This window comes from Lactuca virosa, chromosome 3 (assembly GCF_052849685.1).
Source record: "Lactuca virosa cultivar CGN04683 chromosome 3, Lactuca_virosa_CGN04683_v6, whole genome shotgun sequence".
Lineage (NCBI taxonomy): Eukaryota > Viridiplantae > Streptophyta > Magnoliopsida > Asterales > Asteraceae > Lactuca > Lactuca virosa.
In genome coordinates, this window is record NC_136428.1 from 50,866,478 (window position 1) to 50,888,130 (window position 21,653).

General features: G+C 35.0%; 2 protein-coding genes across 2 annotated transcripts; both read left to right on the forward strand.

Annotated features, from left to right (window-relative positions):
- The first annotated feature begins 6,688 nt into the window (after positions 1-6,688).
- LOC145165660 (SNF2 domain protein) lies at positions 6,689-9,159 on the forward strand. The gene is made up of 5 exons (XM_079084444.1): positions 6,689-7,666; positions 7,847-7,899; positions 7,983-8,146; positions 8,267-8,412; positions 8,657-9,159. The coding sequence occupies exons 1-5, from the start codon at positions 6,895-6,897 to the stop codon at positions 8,974-8,976; spliced, it is 1,455 nt and encodes a 484-aa protein (XP_078940570.1). The 5' UTR covers positions 6,689-6,894; the 3' UTR covers positions 8,977-9,159.
- Positions 9,160-11,298: 2,139 nt separating this feature from the next.
- On the forward strand, positions 11,299-14,965 carry LOC145165661 (protein NDL2-like). The gene is made up of 10 exons (XM_079084446.1): positions 11,299-11,430; positions 13,005-13,104; positions 13,200-13,303; positions 13,386-13,483; positions 13,591-13,651; positions 13,739-13,825; positions 13,905-13,982; positions 14,069-14,107; positions 14,188-14,243; positions 14,339-14,965. Exons 1-10 carry the CDS (start codon positions 11,362-11,364, stop codon positions 14,697-14,699), a joined length of 1,053 nt encoding a protein of 350 aa, XP_078940572.1. The 5' UTR covers positions 11,299-11,361; the 3' UTR covers positions 14,700-14,965.
- The last annotated feature ends 6,688 nt before the right edge of the window (positions 14,966-21,653 follow it).

Below are 21,653 nucleotides of genomic sequence, written 5' to 3' on the forward strand. Positions count from 1 at the left end.
AAGTTACGGATTTTCAAAGATTTAGGCACACACTTCGAGGCTTATCCGAAGGATTACGCCCCGCGTACGAGGGTACGCCCAGCGTACGCAAATGCAAGGCTTCGGATCGGCCACGTCTCCCCTATGCTACTCTACTCCCGTCCCATCCGAAGACCGGCGACCGATGATGTCGTCATCGCTGACGTACGCCTCGCGTACTTCGGTGTACGCCCAGCGTACGAGGCCTGGCAGCCCTCCTATAAATAGCATGCGAGACTTCCGGGATTTAATTTCTCATTCACCATTTTCTCTCACGAGTCCCATACTTCTACTATCTCGAGACTACCCCGACACCCCGGTTTCATATCCAAGCTCCGAAAAAGGTCCGAAGCTCCGAGATTTCTGAGAAATCGACTTCTTTCCTGTCGAAGTGCCGCCCGAGCAAAATCTCGTTTTCTTCAAATCACCACACTTTCCAGGTGAGTTCATACTCCCTTTATTTTCACGTTTTTACTATACTTTAGGGGGGGGGGGGGGGGAATACAAGTGAAACACAAGAAAAACTTATGCGAAAATACAAATCGTTACATAGGGTTCAAATGCTTCGTCCACATTTTTGTTATAAATGTTAAAAAATATTACTACTAATGTCACACTTTACATGCGAAGTTAGTAATACACCAAGTTTTATCATTTTAATGGAACGCATTTTCGAAAAACTATAATAGGTATAGTTTACAAGTTATTCATGACATTTTACATACTATAAACACTATAAAGAGGAAATACTTACATTTACAAGGAAAATGGACTTTTCATTTCGTAAATCTATTGATACTAAATTTTGTGAGACATTTGGCTTCACCGTACTTTCAAGTACGCATTTCAAGTCTTGTATTATAAACCATAATCTTTTATAGGGAGAGCGTGATACTTATGTATAGATCTATATGGGATTGACAATCCCGCACCTAAACTGTTAGCTACAGTTAGACCGGCAGATCTGGGGTGACAAACGTCATAACACTTCAACGCCTGAAGAACGTTGTTACAGGCAGTCTGGGTCAATAGCATGGTTATAAAACTCACATGGGGTATCAAAACATTTTGATTTACGGGGCTATCAAATGCATTAGTGATTATATATATACATATATATAAACCTATTTACACTATTTTAGGTATGAAAAATACTTATGCATTTCAGTCTTTGGAACTTTTCAAACTACGACACATACATGGAAAATATTGGATTTTCTAGAAACAAGCTCAGTTATTTTATACAGAAAGACATACAATTCTAGTACAAAAACGCTTATGAACTCACCAACTTAATTGTTGACATTTTTTCAAAACTACTTGTATTTCTCAGGGATTCAGTAATACAGGTAAAACATCAGCTTTTGGAGAAGGGACGCTAAGGCGTCAGTTTTCAAACTTGTTAAATCATCATATTGTAATTTATTTTGAGACATGTATCACATGCAACAATGCAACTTTTTAAATTATATTTATGATGGTTGTGTTTACTTTCTTTACAAATATTCAACTATTATGATACTACATGAAGTCACCCACCCCCGAATGTTTCCGCCATTCTGGTTTGGGGGTGTGACACTGAATATGCTGTTATGCTGTAGTGGTCTGTTAGATCTGTGTTCTGGTATTGAGTATGCTGCTATGCTGTAATGAATTGTAGAACTGTCTGTTATATGTGCTTGTTGGTTATCATCTATGGAGTGCCCTTAGGGACTGTCTGTGGTTATGTAGGATAGTCTGAGAACTCTTGGTCTAGGCTTTCTTGCCTTTTCCTTGTTTGTATGTGGCTTGAGAGTAGGATCATCTTTTCGGGTGGCTATTTCACCTTTGGTTACTTATGGTTACGCATTCTATGGGGGTTAGCTGGCAGCGGGACTGTATGCTGTGAGAGGATTAGTAGGCAGTAGTGAGCTGTATGATTGTTGTTTGCCTGTATTATGTGCCTACTTGATCTTGATTGTTTATATGTCGACATATTGTGTTTGGTTTGGGTTGAGGCGGTCCTGTTTTGTGCGGTAGGCCAAGACACCCGGTGCGGGTCGTCTGTAAGTCGTAGGCATGAAGGCTCGGGAAGAGCGGTAGTGTAACATACACATTCAGTTATCATGTTTTGTAACTTTAAAAAATGAATAATATTATGAAATATTATGTGATTTTTAAGCGTTGAGTTCTAACAGATAGTTTTTACTAGAAATGAAGTAAAACTATGTTTAGAATCACTCGGAAAATATTGGAAGTCTTATGAGATTCCAATCTAATGTCAAATATTGAAATTTAACGAAAATATAAAATTTTAAATAAGCAAAATTTTATTATTGAAAGTTGTAGATAATTTCGTTAGAAACATTTAGGCGAAAACTTCATCGAAATCCGAGTTATAACGAAAAAGTTATGACCAATCGAAGATCCGCGACAGAACCGGCACGACGCCATATGACGTAAAAAGTGAGTTTTTGATAAACTACTTTTTAGCCTTTATGATCTAAATGAAAGTCGTAGTATTCGTTAAACCGAGAACTTTCATAAAAAGAACGTCAAAATCTGACTTCGTATGAGGAAGTTATGGTTTTTCTAAGATTCGGTATAGCAGTAGACAGCTAAAAACTCGAAATAAAGATCGAGTGATTTTTAGCCGAAACAACCTAAATGAGAATTGAAGGTCTCGTTAATAGTAGTACAACGGTAAAAATACAGACGAAAACGGACGTTAGATGAAGAAGTTATGAATTTTTAACGGATTTTCCTCTCCCGGACCGTTAAAAATATAATATTAAAAATGAAATCAAAATTAGCCGACCGAGTCTAAATGAAAGTTGTAGAGTATAATCTCACCTACGCGTGGATATAAAGAACGTAAAAAACGGAGCTCGTATGCAAACTATATGAATTTTTGAAGTTCTGGGCACAAACTTCGAAGCTTATCCGAAGGGAACGCGCTGCGTTCGGAGGAACGCCCCGCGTTCGTATGAAGTGGACACGTATCTCGCATCTTGACACGTCTGAAGCCACGCACCCACCGTAACGTGCTGCGTTCCTCCGAGGAACGCGCTAAAACCCTACTATAAATAGAAACCGAAGACCTCCGGGTTTTTGTTTACAAACCCTACTTTCTCTCACTCTAAAATCCTTCTTTAGACCACTTTTAACCCCCCAAAGTCCCGGTATCATCCCCGACAACCGAAGCAAGTCCTGACGGTCCGAAGTTCCAGAGAAAATCATATTTTCAAGTCGAAACTCTGCCCCAGTAAGGCCCGGTTTTCAACTAAAATCCCCGGTTTCGCCACGGAAAGTCATTTTTAGAGGCGAAGTGCTGCCCAAATTATCATTTATTCCTCTGGTTATTTCACGGTGAGTTCAATATAGGGACAATTGTATGTTATGTGTTATATATTCAATGTACTTTCCTATGTTATATCGGATTTATGCCTTTGGCCATGTAGAGCATGACTCGTATAATTTTCTGGTATTGGCTTTGTGCCTTTGGCCATGTAGAGCATGACTCGTATAACTTCTGGTATTAGCATAGGGCTATGTAGGGCTGAAAGCCTGTATATTCTAGCAAAATGATAATCCGAAATTGTATTTTCTGTGCCATTTGGGCTGAACCTTTATTGATGTATATCAAGTTGAAATTGATTGTTGGTTGATATGGAAAGTCTGTTACATGATACACATATGCCTTTGTTGTTCTTTGTCCCTCTTTGCTTTTGTCATATTGATATGTATATGGCATAACGTTATATTGTAACTGTTATTGAACTCACTAAGCGTCACCCGCTTATCCCTCTCAATGTTTAAACTATTGCAGGTGATAAGCATCCAGTATAGTCATGTACTGGTAGAAGATGTAGAATAGATAATATTATATCTTTTGTATTTAGTGTTTAATTTCCTGGGAAGTTATGTATATATATATATATATATATATATATATATATATATATATATAATTTTGTAAAAATCTTAATAGTCGGTTTGTATCCAGTCTATGTAATTAAATTATCAATGTAAAATATTATTTTATGAATATGCATGTAGCATGTTTTGGAGTATTATGATGTACTTTTTATGAAAGTTTGGGTCTTTCAGGTAGGGTTGAGGCAGTATGCCAACAAACCCTGGGTATTCCAACCCGATGGCTGAATGGACCTGTTGTATATTGGCATTTCAACCTGGGGTATTCCATCCCGAGGATGACTGGACCCGAAGGTTGACTGGGCCTGGGGTATTCCAACCCGATGTTTGACTGGGCCCGACATGTTTGATTGTATATGTGATATGTTTATATGGTGGTATTTTGGGGGAAACTAACTAAGCTTTATGTTTACCCAGTTGTTTATGGTCTCAGGTATCATCGGTTATTGTTGGAAGGCGAAGGCGAGACTGTACACACTTATCAGCAACATTGAATATTTCGCGTTTCTACAATACTCTGGTTTTTAATAAATGTAATTCGGAATAACAGTTTAAACTAATTAATGGATTAATAAATGGGAAGTTTTACCCTAATAAAGATTTAAAAAAAATGGTTCTGAAAATGGGATGTTACAGTCATCAGACCACCACCACCATCTATCGGATCTGACTTGGAAAGTCCAAAAAAACCCACATCTTTCTCTCTCTGGTAATCCAAGGTTACCACCGGCAATCCATACCAAGAAACACATACAATGACTTTGTTACCCTAACTCTGACGGCAAGAAGAGGCCCGGTGGTTTCATATCAAGGCATAAAGAGGTCGATGATGGTAGTGATCTGATACTAAAGTGTAGATCCATTGGTTTCGGTGGAGGTAAAACGACGTCGCATCCTTCCCCCTTCGTCTCCACCAACACCGCCTGCCACTGTCGGACGAACCACCACCCAAGTGTCCGTCTGAACCTCCCGCCAAAACCACCTTCGGCTGCCTCCTTCCCCGACAAGCCGTCATCGCTTGTAGATCCCTTAGTGTCGCTTCCCTTCTGCATCGTCGTCGAGCACTCTAAAGATGCATATCTACAATATCGACCATTAACACGGACGAGCTGCATCTTCGATCGTTTTAAGACTTCGTCGAAAACCTTCAGACGTCATCAATATGCGCTCTAACTCTGTCGATCTTCACTGCCATCGATCTTCATCATCAAACGTCGACTCCATCACCGCCATCGATCCGCAGTCGTTTGTCCTTACCAGACTCTTTCCGTCACTTCCACACCCACAAACATAAACACACTTTATTTTCTTGGATTTCTAGAATGAATTTTGGTTTGGAGGTTTCGATTTTATTATTGGTTTGAATGCATTTATGGGTATAAATGGTTTTGAAGAGTATGTTTTCCGGTGGGGATGTGGTGCTGCTCCGGTGACAGAGGTGGTGGTTTTCCGATTAGTTTAGGAGTGGGTGGTTCTCGATGACAGTGGTTTAGGTAGGAGAGCGAGGACAATGATAAATATGGTGGGTGGGCCTGACTTTTTTTTTAAAAAAATAATTTATGTATTATAAAAATTAAATAAAATAGAAAATAAAATTCATAAGGGCATAAAAGTCATTTTAATACCAAATTCACTGAAAATATCTTAAATTAGACCATTTATTCACCACCAAATTTTTTTTAGACCAAATATATTTTTGACCACCGGACCATTTTTGCAATATTTAAGGGGTGTTTGGGAAAACTTTTTAAGGTTAAAAGTCCTTTTTGTAAAACGACTTTTTGGTTAGTGACTTTTTCCAAAACAAAATCTTTAAAAAATATTTGTATTTGCTTTTAAGGTAAAAGTTAACTTTTCAGGTTAAAAAGTCCAAAAAGTCACAAAAAGATAGAATTTTGTGACTTGTGAAACATTATCTTTTCCTTCTATATAAAAAGTCATTTTAAAAGATCTTTTTTAATACCCAAACATCTTTTGAATCTTTTTTAACTTTTTGAAAAAGTTAAAAGCCAAAAGTTGTTTTAAAAGCAATCCCAAATAGGGGTGTTCGTTTGGAAGGATCGGTTTGATCCGATCCAATCAAGAGAATCCAAATTGATTTCGGTTTTCAAAACATGAATCCGAATAGTCCAAACTAAATTCAAATCTGATTCGATCCAATACAATTAAAATTCGGTTGGATCGGTTTTTATAATTCGGTTTTCAAAAACCGAAACATTTGAAAACAACATATAATTATAATATTACCCAATTTTACACAAGAAGCGAAAACAAATTTAGTTGTGATTTGAAATTTATAAACAATTACTAAGAATATATATTATAGTTAAATATTTTATAGATAGAAAACTTTTGAGAGAAAATGCATATTAATGTTTTTTTATCGGGTGAAACGATTTGAACCTATTTGAAAAAATAAATTACAAAATTAATAAATAACTATAGATATATATTATAAATAAATAAATAATAAATGTTTATTCGGTTTTTTTGGACTATTCAGTTCTTATTTTTTAAACCAAAACCAATCCGAAATGCAAAATAATAATTCGTTTTTGTTAAAACCAATCCAAAAATCCGAATCAAATAGTCCAATCCAAATTGTTCGGTTTTATCCAAATAGTAAACGGCCCTAATCCAAAAATCCGAATATCCGAATCAAATAGTCCAATCCAAAAATCCGAATATCCGAATCAAATAGTCCAATCCAAAACACCGTCTTACTCTAGGAATTAATGCAACAAAGAACTTTGTAAACAATTCAAATTCCGTCCGTTGGGGAAAAGCCCCAAAACTTCCCTCGTTCCTGGTTCTTGCCATATTAGGGTTTTAGCAACTTCGTTTTGCCATAACTATCGAGCTCAAACTTCTGCAATTTTCACAATTTAGTTGTAGTTACATACTTAAAGTCCAGTTCTTACAGATTTTACTTCGTCGCTGACTGATCCTTCTATTTATAGCATGAAGTTGCAAACCCTCAATTCACCATTGCTTGAAAATTTAGAACCAATGTTAAACGAATCAATCTACCACTTTCTAGTTGAGTTTCAGAAAGGTAGAACCGATTTTTCAGAACTCGGTTCCATTTTCTTCCGTTTGACCCAGACGATGACAGACCCACCGCTTGAATTCATCTGGTTTTACTCTGCACTCACATTTCAAACCGCTAAATCATCCAATTTAAGAGATCCACATAATTTTTTGCTGTCTCTTAAGGACTTGTTTCACTCCCTTGTTTCCTTTCCTACTCCCTCTGATAGCTGTTACTTGACGCAAGTGTCTCTTCTCGCCCCAGTTCTATACCAATTAGTTAACTTAAAATTTCTGATTTCTAGCTTTAAGGCCGAGATCGAGGGTTTAGTGGATGCAGTAGTTAGTCACATAATTTTGTGTTGCAATAATGATTTGGTAGAACAAGAGGTTAGGGTTTATAAATCAAGTGTGAGTTGGGTTAGTCTAGTGCCAATCTGGATCGCTGATCAGGTTAATGAGAATCAAGGTCGCGTAGATGGTTTGCAGTTGTTTTTCCCTCTTTCAACTGAAGATATTCGTCAGGGAATTAATGAGGATAGTGGAATGGCTTACCTTGCTGGGGTTGTTATGATCGAGTCCTTTCTGTTGAGGTTGTGTCTAATGTTTGGTTCAGAAGATTCCCGGAAGGAATTGCACAAGGATGTCAAAAGTTACGCTGCTCAGATTATCAAGGGGTTCAAGAAGAATCCAACCTTTTTAGGTGAGATTTTACATGATCCTTTACAAGATTTATGAGAACATATGCACAAACTTGCAAACAACTGTTACCTTGTTATTTATTAATTTCTTCAAATTAAGTTCAATATGATTAATGGGTTCCAAAGTTTTACAAATCATTCCCATGGTAACAGTTTTTTTCATCTTTTCTATCTGCTATCAGTTATGCTTTTCAAACTGCTATTGGAACCAAGTTTGCCTGTAGCCGAGCTATTGGTTAGTTTTTTTTATACCATCAACTTATACAGTCATACTGATACTATACTCTAAAAGATAAGTATCCTGACATGTTCTTACAGTCTTCAACAGATGAACTCCTCCTCAAGAAACTGCTTTTTGATGTTGCATTGGATTTAGGGTCTTTTCTCAATTATGATACTTCCTCATGGCTCTCAGATGTTCAGTACAAAGACATAGCCATCCTTTGGTTGTTTCTCACAAACTCTGCATTGCAGTTTATAAGGTGAGCCATAGTTGTTGTATTTGTAGAACAGCAAAAACAGTGATCATGTTGTTCCATCATCGCATATAGATATATTTGGAAGATGTACCTTTTTTTTTTTTGTGTGTTTTTTGGTTGCAGTGAAAATGGTGACCATGCTGGAGTCGGTTGTTATATGAATGGCTTTTCAGCATCTCAGCTCCCACGACAGATAATTTCATGGGTCACTAGTGGGACAAATATGAAACCAACCACACCTGATATTTCCTCCCCCAAGGACCTTATTGGTATATTACTTTTTATAACTTGCATTCCCACATAAAGACGAGGGCATTCACGTCTTTTGTACAAATGAGAGATTAAGAGCGAGAAAATTTGCAATTTTGTCCCATTGACATTGGTTTCAAATCCATTCCAATGCACGCCAAACTAAAAACAAAAAACTAAAAAGTCGTTTGTCTTGTCATGTCATGTCCTGTAATTTTGTCTCATTGACATTAGTCTCAATGGCAGTCTGATTCACAAATGCAGGTTGGCTGCTGGTATTGGAAAAGCAAGGGCTTAAAATATGCGATTACAGCATCTCGGGGTTACATGAGAAAACTTTAAAGGACAAAAAGTCAATGGGAATCAACAATGGAGTCAAAGATGGAGATAGTATGATTGAGGATGCACCCATACAGATCAATGGGAGAAGAAAACGTGATACCATGGGGTTCGAGTGTGAGGTACAAAAGCAGATTAAGGTCATAAAGTGTTGTCATGAGAATCAGGGCGATGGCGGATTCCGTGGTAAAAATGAAGTCGGAAACGCGGTTTCCGATCAGGAGATGGTGGATATGGTCAGGTGAGGTGACCACTGCATTGGTAGTTGTACAATGTGCTGCTAAAAATGTTTATTAATTCAGAATTTTTAGTTCAAGTAAAATTAATAGGTTCAGTTAGTAGTTCCTGACTTTGTGAGTGATGAAAAAAAGCAACCCAATTGAATTGGAGCGTTCATATTATATGATATTGAAATTTTGATGGTAGAATGGCTGTTCTTGTGACTACACCAAAGAAGTTAAGAGCAATGATGTTATTATTCAACCATGCTTGGATAACATTAATGAAGCAAAAAAAATTGGTACGTTTTTTTTTTTTTTTTTTTTCAATTAATTAAATCAAATTACTTAAATATCTAATATAGGGTGAACTTTTTTCATCTTGAAAGTGCTTTTCGGTGATTAAGTTAAACGTTATTGTTGAGAGAATCATTGTGCATTGTCTAGTTTGCAATTGCATACATGTATATAAAGTAGGAAATCAGATGTCGATACTATTGTGAAGAAGAATCATATTGTATTAATAAAGAAATCATTCTCTTTTAATAAATTTTATTTTACGAAATATGTTTTTAAATTCAACGTTTAAGGATATATATTAAAATTTATGACTGTAAAGTAACCCAATTACCGACAAATAAATATTTTTAAGGCAACTAGATCCTTATCGATTGTATATATAATGATAAAAACCAATAAACTCATAAAAATATATTTTATATAAAATAATAAAATGATCAAATATCTGAAATTGGAGCTATTAAGAGTAAATTGGGGAAAAAGAAATGAAAAAAAATTGTCGGTATCTAACTCTGGTTAGATTATTAACCATGCTATTTGGTTAATTATTAAATTAGAAGATAGAGAGAGGAGGTGTGGGCCAGTCCCCACTCGTGATCTGTACATAAATACAAGAGCGTCGGTCGCACAATGGGCTCTTGAGGTTATTTACACTTTCTAACCTCATTGTTTTCCTTTTTCATTTTGCTCACTATAGTTTAAATCTATTTTTTTGCCATTATCTCGTTTTTTTTTTTTGGCAAAATCGATAAAATGATCACTCTGATTTCATATTATACAGTTAGATAATCGAGTAAAAATTTTAAACAATCTTTTACTTATACTATTATTTCATATCAAGCATTTCATTTTTTTATAATATTAATCTATTTATATTAACATTATATAACTAATTTGTAGCGAAAGAATAAAAACAAGAACACGGGGAAAATCTTCAAATACATGTGGTATTATGTTAAATTCCTTTCATTTGAGATTGACGAAAGACTACTGACACATGATTGTCCGATAATAAGAACACATGAACATAATGACCTAAAGAAGAAATGACGTGACCCTTCATGAAGTTTCATCACCCCCTTTTTCATGTTAAGACTCTTCATTATCAAATGAGTACATATTTTATGTTTTAAAATTCCGGATGCAACAATATGGTAAGTACAATGATTAACTTGATATTCTTGTAGCGTTCAACTATTTTAACATTATTCCCCTCTAAAATATTCTCTATGTTCATGCAACAAACATAAAGTTTAACAAGTTCAATATTTATATTTAAGATTTAAAAAAACTAGTTAAACAATAACAAATTGATTTTGTGAGTACTCATGAGGTGACTTGTAGAAAAGCTTGGTGTGTAAAAATTAGTTCATTAATAACCACCCAAGCTAAGTTTAAATCTACTGTGTTTGGCAAACTCGAGTCGAGCCAACTCAATTTGTTTGACTATTCGACTTTCACCAGAACCTCATATACATTATACATAGAAGGTCTAGGGTTCAAACCATGTCATACCAAAATACTGCTAATGTTCTGTGATTTTTCTCCCATTTGGACCTTGAAGCGGGTTGATGTGCGCTCGAATGGTGCGGTTTACCATTTTGTTCTACACTTCACATTATAATTTAAATAAGTTGGCCCATTATTCTTAACATTTTTTTCGAGTTTTTAGCAAATTTCATAGTGATAATCAATTTAAAGTGTTTGTTTTTAAAATTGTATGAGTTCTGATCCCTATAAAATTAAGTTATGAAAACTAAATTAGAACCTACATATTTTTTTATAATCAAGCCATTTGATATTATCGGTAGAGTAATTCTTTCATATACCGATTAATTTTTGCATCCCCTCTCTCTATCTCTCTCTTCAAGGATGAACTTCACATGTACTTTGAAAATTTTGGAACAACATATATTGATGGAAAGAATACAATTGTGGGCATAATGAAAATATATACAAACTATATGGGCCAAAATTGCCATTTGGGTATGATACGCATACATACACATAACGAGGCTCGCTCCCTATATATAGATAGAGAGAGAGAAAATCACACACTTCGCTACTCAGATATAGAGAGCCAAAAACGTAGATTCGTATATAAACAAATCGATGCCAATAATGGCGGATTCAAGCGATTCTGTCGCCATTGACATGGACACAAGCTCTCCTGGTGGAAAGGTTAGAAGATACATTTCACCGTTTACATGTATATATCGAGGAATTGCCACATTTATGTATGTGTATTCTGATTTTATGGTAGTTTAATTGTTAAGGTTTTTATTTGTTTACTTATCCAGCAATTATTATTGAATGATCTTCAGCCATGGTTTTCATTGATTGATTGCAAAAATTGGATACTACATTTCAAGGCATCTGTTCAATCTGTTGGGATTTGATCTTGAAATCAATTAGTTATGACTTATGATCCGTTATTTGTATAGGACGAGTTTTTCCAAAGTGATACAGAATTGTTGCAAATATGATTCATGTCGAATAGCTACTTGAAAGGAACTGGAGATGAGTGGATAATTTAGGTTTAAAACATGATGGAACAATGAGCTCAAATCTTTTGAATTAAGAAGTAAGATATAGGTGTGAAACGAGTGCCGGATGCATGAATTCTACAAATATTTATCATACAGGGTGCGTATATGTGTGTATACAAGTCTATATATATGACTATATCCACAAGAGTAGCAAAATAACTGATCTTATAGTACAGATAATGAGTTAATAAAATAAATGCATCTTATAATTAACCCGTGATATTCTAATTTATGTGTCAATATCACCAAACTATAAAAAGAAAAGAGTTTGTTGCCTTTGTGTTGTCTTATTTTTTTCTTTACAGCTCTACTGGCATGAGGCTTAAGTTTTACTTGTAATTAATATTTGATATAGCTGTCTCCTCTTTATACAATGTAATTAGAATTATGGAGAGGCGTTAAAACTTAAAACTTAATTAATTGTGTTTCCTTCTTGTTAATTACTTTCTGTTCTTAACATCTGTTTATTTACACGATGATTCCCCTTCCCTTTTTTTGTAATTGACGACCAACTGTACAGAAGTATTTTGGATTCTTTATCCCTTTTTGTGGGGGTGATATAATTTTTTATTGGGAGGGAGGTACTATCAGAAGCTTTAATTTCACTTCAAACATTTGCGCTCTTTTTGGTTATTTTATTAGAAAAGGTTCAGTAACTTTTAAGTGTTTGGTAATTGGTATGGTAGGTATTGTCTAATCAAGCAAGATCTAAACAGCTTCTTACTTTATCTGTAAACTTGTTAAATATGAACCAAATCACAGTGTAGATTTTTTGGAAATAAAACATATTGAAGGGAGGATTCTCTTATAAAGAAACTGGTTTTGAATACTGTAAGGAATCAAAGAAACATTCTTGTAAACATTGACATGAAGCAACTAAATGGGAATGTGTCAGAAAATTGTAGATCAAATGATCATTCTTTATATCAATTTCTTGAAAAAAAACATCATTGTCTACTCTCATATTCCCATTCATCTTTATGAGAGCTTTTGTCTATTAAATAGTAATTGTTACCCTTGTGTGAGTGTGCTTAAAAGTTAAATCTACACTCATGGAATCAATTACTTAGTATAAAAGTAGGATGATCCTTATAAAGTGTTGCACCTTAAAAAGTTGAGTGGTAAAATCTTTCCTTTTTGACCAAAATAGTTAGTTGTCTTTATGTAAATTAATAGTTTCCTTAATTAATGCATCCACCACACCAGGAGCACATTGTCGAAACTGCCACTGGATTTATTTCTGTTGCCATCTTGGGGGACCCTGATAAGCCAGCTCTGATTACATATCCTGATTTAGCTTTAAATTGTAAGTGAAGTACTTAAATCAATAAAAATGTTTTTTTTAAAGAATTTTAGCATTTAATTAATAAGAGTATGCGTTATGTTTATAATTGTGTGCAGATATGTCCTGTTTCCAAGGACTGTTCCTATGCCCAGAAGCATTTTCTTTACTGCTTCATAATTTCTGCATTTACCACATCAGTCCTCCTGGCCATGGCCATGAGGTCAGTAATCCCTAACTTCACCATTTATTGTTTTATAACTTCAACTTACAATTTGATATAAACAAAGTTTTTGCTTTTGCAGTTGGGAGCTGCTTCTGCCATGTCATATGATGATGATGATCTGGCATTATCTGCTGATGATTTGGCAGACCAGGTGGCTGAGGTTCTTGATTACTTTGGGTAATTCTTCTATTTTTATCTATTCCCTCTTAATAAACTCATGACTAGACTGTTGAGTTTGAAAAAGTTGAATAGACGTCTGAATTAATTGTTGTTCCGGCCTCCAGACTTGGTGCAGTTATGTGCTTGGGGGTAACAGCTGGTGCTTATGTACTCACCCTGTTTGCTGTAAGACTCCTACTTAATATTTATACGATAATTTAATCCTAGCAACTAGATTAATAGTAGTATTTATTTATGTTTTATGGGGAACAGATAAAGTATACACCTCGTGTAGCTGGTCTTATACTTATTTCTCCTCTATGCAAAGCACCTTCTTGGTCAGAATGGTTGTCTAACAAGGTTAGTTTCGTAATATTTTCATTCCAACCCAAGGTTGAATGAGTTGAGACAAAAATAAATGATTCTTTTCCTTTTTCAGGTTATGTCGAACGTACTATACTATTATGGAATGTGTGGTCTAGTAAAAGAATTATTGTTGACACGTTATTTCAGCAAGGTACAAAAAATCTTCTCCGTTTATCTTCATAATTTCATATCATATGCCAATTTCACAAAATAAATGATTCGTTTAACTTACGACAGGAAGTTCGTGAATCAGACATGGTTGATTCGTGTAGAAGAGTAAGATTACCATTTCTTCTACTTTAATGTAATGCGTGTAAAATTAGGTTTAGAAAATTTACTCCGCTTTTGTACTACAGTCGCTCGATGAGATGCAGAGTCTTGACGTTTTGCGAATTCTCGAAGCTCTTAACGGGTAAAATATTAAAATTAAAATTTCTTTTCGTAAGGCGTTGTTGTTTGAGTTAATGAAACGTTAAATGAAGTTTTGATTTTGTTATGTTGGTTTAGGCGAGCGGATATTACGGAGGGGCTGAAACGGCTGCAGTGTCGATGCCTGATCTTGGTCGGAGAGAATTCGGCGTTCCATTCGGAGTCTGTTCATATGGCTTCGAAGCTAGATAGACGATTCAGTGCTCTGGTGGAGATCGGAAGATGTGGGTCGGTGGTGACGGAGGAGCAACCGGAGGCGATGTTGATGGCGTTGGAATATTTTTTGATGGGGTATGGATTTTACAGACCCATGGCAACGGAGTTGAATATAAGTCCTAGAAGCCCGTTGAGTCCGACTTCGATCTCGCCGGAGCTTTATAAGCCGGAAAGCATGGGTTTGAAGTTAAAACCGATTAAAACCCGACTTCCTCCCGGGTAAAACTGAAAGGTAATGTTAATACTTAATAGTTAATAGAGAGGGATGTAGATAGGAAATTCAAATTCTAGTACACAAGTGATCGGAAGAAAAAAGAATGCGACCAAATCTGCAAAACTACAAAAATGATTAATACGTGTGGAGTGTGGACGTGTGGTGTGGATACCTCATACCGGGCCCAATCTTGAAGAGATGGGTCTAGACTCTAGGGGTTCAATTTCAATTTTAAAACTTCGATTTATTATATGTTTTAGATTTTTAATTTCGTATATAGTCTCAACTATTTAATGATCATATTAATGAAAAACTCCCTCACCACAAAAAAGAAAAAAAAAAAAATCAATTTTTCGAAATCAACCAACAATTCAACAATATTTGTTTCTGAAAATTTGTTGTCTTTGATTTTTCTGTGGATTTTTGGCTTTGGTTTGGGTTTTTTCGATGTAAATCCCTATCATGAAGATGAGCGCCATTGAATAGAGGGTTCGTGAACTTGACTTAAACCATGTAGAAAACCGTAACAAACTTAAAACAAAAACAAATTGAAATCTAAACAAAATTAATCATCGTCATCTTAGGTGGGCATCCATCACAATATCCATAAAATAAACATATTTGTATAGGAGGGGAAGAACAATTCATCTTCATCTTTACATACGGTGATGAACAGCAATACTATGATCCAAATACGTTGATGAACAACAATACTATGATCTCAGTTTGCATTTTTTTTAGAGAGTTACTTGGAATTTTGTGACCCAAATAAATAACTCGTGTAACATATTTAAACTAGACAATATCTACGCAACAGAATAAAATTATGTCGTTAAAATTTAGCGAATGCATATTGAAAGTAATTATGTTATTAATACTAGTCATGCAATAATAGTTTCTTACACTAATTTGTTATAGTCGTGAATAAAACTAAATATAACTCTCGATTTAATGTTATTTTTAACGTTATGATTAACTAATTTAGAAATTACTTATTTAATATTTTTTTTGTAATGTAACGTAATGTAATTTATAAGGTTATGTTATTTTTAACTAATATTATTATGAATAGTATGATTTAAAAACCATGTATTTGAAAAAATTTCGATTATTATAAAAAAATAGTTTTGGTTATTTTTAGATAATTCGACATGTCAATTTAGTTTTATGTTTAAAACATTTATATATATTAAACTTATTTAAAAAATAATATTTGAATACTTTTATTTCTATTTGATACTTTAATTTATATTTTGGATTTTACATGATATTTAATTAATATTTTAAGTATTTATATTGATATTTCAAAAAATCTACTATTAATATGACAATATTTGATATTTAATAAGTAATAACACATGTAAATTAATAAAATACAAATTAGAATGAAATATAAAAAGTTTGAGGGTTTCAAATGCACATAGTGAAAGAAAAAAAATGTTTCTTTTATATTATTGTATAGATATACATATAGATGGGCAAAGTTTTAATTTTATAAAGTAAATAAACTAAACAAACAAATAAATAAATAAAATAATCAACTAATAATAATAATAATAAAATATTTTTAAATTTCAGTTTAATTAAATAAAAAATTATATTAGTCAAATAAGAAAGCTAAGACTAAATTGACATCTCTTTCTCCCTTCATTTGGTTGGGTCTAGTTTTCCTGTCACCTGCAAAGTGGCTAACTCCTTGGTCCTACGAACCACTTACGCTAACTCCATAAGGTATCATGCGGGACATCTTAGGCAATAGAATCAAGCACAAAAAACTAGTGAATGACCAAGCTTTAACCAACTAACTTAGTCGAGGACCATAAATGTAAGAAACATTGCTAGAGAATGGTTAAAATATAAATATAATGAATTACTAATTTATACCCATTAGTGGTAAAATTGTGAAAATAAGAAGTTAGAGGTGTTAGATGTCAATGTGCATAACTTAAGTAGACTGGCCGTCTCTCCCCTTCGCCATTTGAGCATGAAACCTTAAGAGGGGGAGTATGAGAGTTATGACGATTTTGAGGTGAATGGATGTGAAATTGAAGAGTGTTTGAAGTAGATAAGATATGACTTCACTAGGAAGACATTATAATGAATTACTAATTTATACCCATTAGTGGTAAAATTGTGAAAATAAGAAGTTAGAGGTGTTAGATGTCAATGTGCATAACTTAAGTAGACTGGCCGTCTCTCCCCTTCGCCATTTGAGCATGAAACCTTAAGAGGGGGAGTATGAGAGTTATGACGATTTTGAGGTGAATGGATGTGAAATTGAAGAGTGTTTGAAGTAGATAAGATATGACTTCACTAGGAAGACATTAGAAGGTACAAACTTTCTCTTGTCCTTCATCTTCTCCATCTAGTACAATCTAAGGTTTGGGTGAAAAACCAAAATCCGAAAAACATCATATTAGAAGTTTTTTTATTGTTATGTAGAGTAAGTTTTAGCTTATAGATCATAAGTGTACTCCCCTATTACTCATTCATGGCTGAATTTTTGAGTTGTAGTAACTTTTGAAAGCTTCAAGCTCCATCAATGGTGAATTTCGAATTCTAAGATTCATATATGAATTTAATGTTGATTTGAAACTTAATTGTTGTTAAATTGAAGCTAAGTACTCCATTAAATGATTAAAAGTTACATTTATGTATTTGTTTAAGGGTTTTCACTTTGACTTGGTGTTTTTATGTTGATTTGAGCTTCATAAATGTTTGATGTGGCTTTGAAATGTTTAAAAACACTTTGGCGATGTTTGTTTTCTTCTAAAAGTTATTCATGACATCTTTTTTCCGCGGCGCGGGTAGACCATTTCTCTGAATACTGATTGATTTTTAGAATATTGTAGATCTAAATAGTTATAAGCGTCCCTTTCTACCATAAGACATGACACATTTTCTTCTAAAGCTCGCAAACGTCTACTAATTTTTTTTTTAAATGCACTCCATTTTTATCATGTTTAATCTGATTAGCACATTCTAACTTTGTCGAAAATAGAGAAAACCCATCAAAAAATGGACTTAAAATATTATTTAATTTATTAAAAAGATAAGAATTTTTTGTGGAGTTCACAAAATGAAATTAGTTGTTTGTGCTTCAACAGTACAAGTTATGTTGGTAGAGACAAATTCTTGTCACAAGCTCACCCTTGTATTTTACTTGGTTACCCTTTTGGAAAAAAGGCATATAAAGCTCTAAATCTTGTTACCAAACAAGTCCATATTACGCGTGATTTTAAATTCTTTGAGGACGTGTTTCCCCTTCATAATATGAAGCATAATTTGTCTACTCCTGATTCATACCTTCCTACCAATTCCAATGAACATTCTATTATTTCAAATGAATCCAATTATGCTAACAATTCTTCTAATTCTTCATATAATCAACCATAAAGTTCTACATGTCTCTCTCATCCACCATCTCATCTAAGAGACTATGTTTACAACAACGCCAATCTTGAATCTGATCATCTTTATTGTCGCACCATCGCTAATTTGTGCATTGGTGCATCTAGTGTTCTTTCCTCTTGTGATTCTTCAACATCACATTCATTTGCATGCAATGGTGTCCAAAATATGTTGGAACTAGACTTTTATCATCAACCCAAAGGTAATTAATATTTAGAAATAACAATGCAGAAAAAGCTTAATGCTTTGGAAATCAAACACACATGGGATATTGTACCTTTGCCAAAAGGCAAGAAATTCATATCACGTGTTGGTGATTTTAGTGTTATCAACATATTTTAGTTTAGTTAGTATTACTATCGAGATAAGTTGAGTTCTATTTACTCACCGAGACTGGAGGTGCGGGGTGCACACTTGGAGTGATAAATGTGAACTCAGGATACGAGGGTCCGGGGGTAGCGCCTCTGGGTACGGGATTCCAAGGGGTAGCTCCCCTAGCATGGTCTAGGGGCAGTGCCCCTAGCGGGGTCCAAGGGGAAGGTCCCCTGACTAAAGTGTGCATCCCACGCCTCTTCTTTGCGATTTTTGTGCCCAAATGGGACATCATTCCGACATATGTACATATTTACAAGGAGAATGGGAAGAAGTGCAAGAGAGGAGAAGCTACTACTGGTCAAACCAATGGAATTATGATCAACCTCAACATGATCAATGGTGGGACAACAACCAAGCTTGGGGATACAACCAATACCAAATCCCATACCAAACTTAGAGAAATAACCAATACCAACCAACTCCACAGTTCCAACATCCATATCTTTCACCTCCTCAAGAACCTGAAATGCCAAGCATGTCCTTAGAGAACATTGTGAAAAGCATTGCCACATCTACCCAAATTTTCCAAGAAATAACCCAAGCTAGCCTCAAAATCTTAGAGCAAAAAATAACACAACTTGCTCAATCATTAAGTATAATGGAAGCTCAAGACAAACTACTATCTGAAGAGAGACCATGGCATAGCGCATGTGCCATTCCTTTGAAATATGAGAAAAGTTTTGATGGCCTAAGAGTGTTATATGAAGAAGAGGAAGAAGGAGTAGAAGTGGAAGAGGCTGTCAAGGAGGAAGACAAAATTGAGAAAGCTGTCAATGAAACTGTAGAAGAAGTGTTGGGGGTTAACGAAAGAACAGTTGATACACCCACTACCTTTGAAAAATTAACTCCAGTGGTAGACCAACCACAAGAGCCGGAAACGATAAATCTGTCGGACCCTTCAAAGGATACGTATCCTGAGAATGAAGACGCCTAACTGGTCACCAAATCGACCACCATATCAAAGAGGGAAGAGTTTGTCACCTTACTGAACAAGTACAAGAAAGAATACGGTTGGATGATTGCTATTATCAAAGGTTTAAGTCCACTATGGTCTCCTGTAAAAGGAAAGTCAAATACAAGAAAAGAGTCCCAATGGAGGTGTGGAAATTAAAAATGTCGACACGAGGCAAGTTTTCAAGGTTAATGGAGAGTGGTTGAAGCCATTCTATAGAGGTTTTGATGCAAATGTCCAATTCATCGTCCGTTTGGACACCCCAAAATATTGAGGAAGAGTTGGTAAGACGTATCGCCGAAGACGCTAAAGAAGGGCATTTTTGGGAAGCATTGTGCTTTCGTCTTTTATAAACCGAATAAAATGATTTCGAAAATGTTTTTGTGTTTTGAAAGTGTTCATTTTTGAAAAATGTCAAGCTTTGTTATCACCTTTGGTCCAAACTTTTGTCGTGTTTTTGAAACCGGGACTTTATGAGAATCATTTTGTCACAATCAAGTTTTTTTTTTTGAAAATTTCAAAATTTTTGAAGTGCGGGAAGTTGTGCTGCCCGCGCATAATTTTGGCCTAGAGTCCATGCGGCTCGCATGAGGTATCCGTGTGGCCAGTGTGCGGCCCTTTCCTTTCCCGTGTAGTCAACAACTCCAAATCTTGTTAAGTACACGCGGCCTGTATGCGGGCACCTTGCGAACCGCGTAGAAGCTTCCAACACGTAGCATTTTTTTTAGCTTCAGCTCGTATGGCCTTCACGCGGCCATTGTGCGGCCCATACAAATCGTAAAAAAAATCTTTTGTTTTGCTGTGAACTAGAAAAAAAAAGAGAAGCATGCTAGACGCGACCTTCATGCGGCCCGCACGCCACCCGCATTAGTTGTTTAACCATCCACTTAAGTTTTTTTGACTTGCATCGACTTTGGTTGACCACTTGACTTTTGTTGACCTGATGAGTTAAATGAGTTGCTAACATTTCCTCCCTTATATAACAGTTCTTCCCTCTTCTCTCTCAAGAAAACACCCAACTACACTCAAGTTCGCCGGAAAAATCAAGATTGTCAAAGTTCCACGGGTCGGAATCCCGTGAAACCACCATTATTCTTGTCCTTTCCTACCCCTCGTCCTTACCGTTACCCTTACCCACCAACATCCCTATCCTCCTCCCGATCCCCCGATTTAGGTACACTCGCCCTTCCCCAAGCATTGAGGACAATGCTTATTTTTAAGCTTGGGGTGGGGTATTCCCTGTTCTTTTTTCTTTTTCTTGCATTTTAGCTAGGTTGTATAGTATATTAGCCTTAATTTGCATTCATTTTTTTTATTTTATAAAATTCCAAAAAGATTTTATTTTCTTTCTTCCTTTATTTTCTTTTTTTTTCTTTTTTGCATAACATTTAGTTTAGGACATTAGCATCCATGCATTTTTGTTATCTCTTTACTCTCATCTCCGAACATCTTTACTTGAAAGACTCGACACATTTTAACTACAATTCTTTTGGAAACTCACATAACAAATAAGAATCGCTCATAGGGACTTTCAGTTGTTACACTTCTTTTATATATACGTGGGGAAAGAGTGCAAGTAGTTATGCCGATGAATCGACTTATGGAAAGTGTGGCATAAGTAGGGGGACAACTTAGCCTCAATTCGACTAGTTCCTCACTTGTGTGTTCCTTACAAGCCACAATCAAACCCCAAAGAAAGGAAGAATAACTAGATTTTTCTATTTTTAGATCTTTAGTGTCCATCCGCTGCATTTCATATCATATCTCATCATCTTATGATATAGACACATTTTCCCATTTGATCTCAAATTAGCCTTAGTTTAGATGTGTTTAGCTTTTGCACTTAGCTTTACTCGATTTACTCGTTTGGCTTCTTATTTGGGTTGGGTTTAGATGTCGCTTATAGTTTGTATATAGTTGCGCTTTGTATTTTCCTTCACATAATGCAACCTATGTAAAACTCCTATGGTAAACCAAAAAAGTGAGCCAAAAAAAAATCAATACAAAAAAAAAATAAAAAATCATATACCCCTTTCTAGTATGTTCCTTTTGTAGTTATTTGGTGTCATAAATCATAGACTTTTTTTGTTTAAAACATTGTTCCAAAAGTTTTGCACAAATTTTCAAAAATTTTTGGTAAAAGCCTAAATTTTGTTATGTGTTATGTATAGTGTCACTTGTTTTTTTATGTTAGAAGAGTCAAATTTTCATCATTGGAAAAGTTG

Coding starts and splice junctions, on each gene's coding strand:
- LOC145165660 (XM_079084444.1), top strand. CDS start 6,895: ATGAAGTTGCAAACCCTCAATTCACCATTGCTTGAAAATTTAGAACCA. Junction 7,667..7,846: donor GAAGAATCCAACCTTTTTAG/GTGAGATTTTAC, acceptor ATCTGCTATCAG/TTATGCTTTTCAAACTGCTA. Junction 8,413..8,656: donor CTCCCCCAAGGACCTTATTG/GTATATTACTTT, acceptor TCACAAATGCAG/GTTGGCTGCTGGTATTGGAA.
- LOC145165661 (XM_079084446.1), top strand. CDS start 11,362: ATGCCAATAATGGCGGATTCAAGCGATTCTGTCGCCATTGACATGGAC. Junction 13,304..13,385: donor CTCCTGGCCATGGCCATGAG/GTCAGTAATCCC, acceptor TTGCTTTTGCAG/TTGGGAGCTGCTTCTGCCAT. Junction 14,244..14,338: donor ATTCTCGAAGCTCTTAACGG/GTAAAATATTAA, acceptor ATGTTGGTTTAG/GCGAGCGGATATTACGGAGG.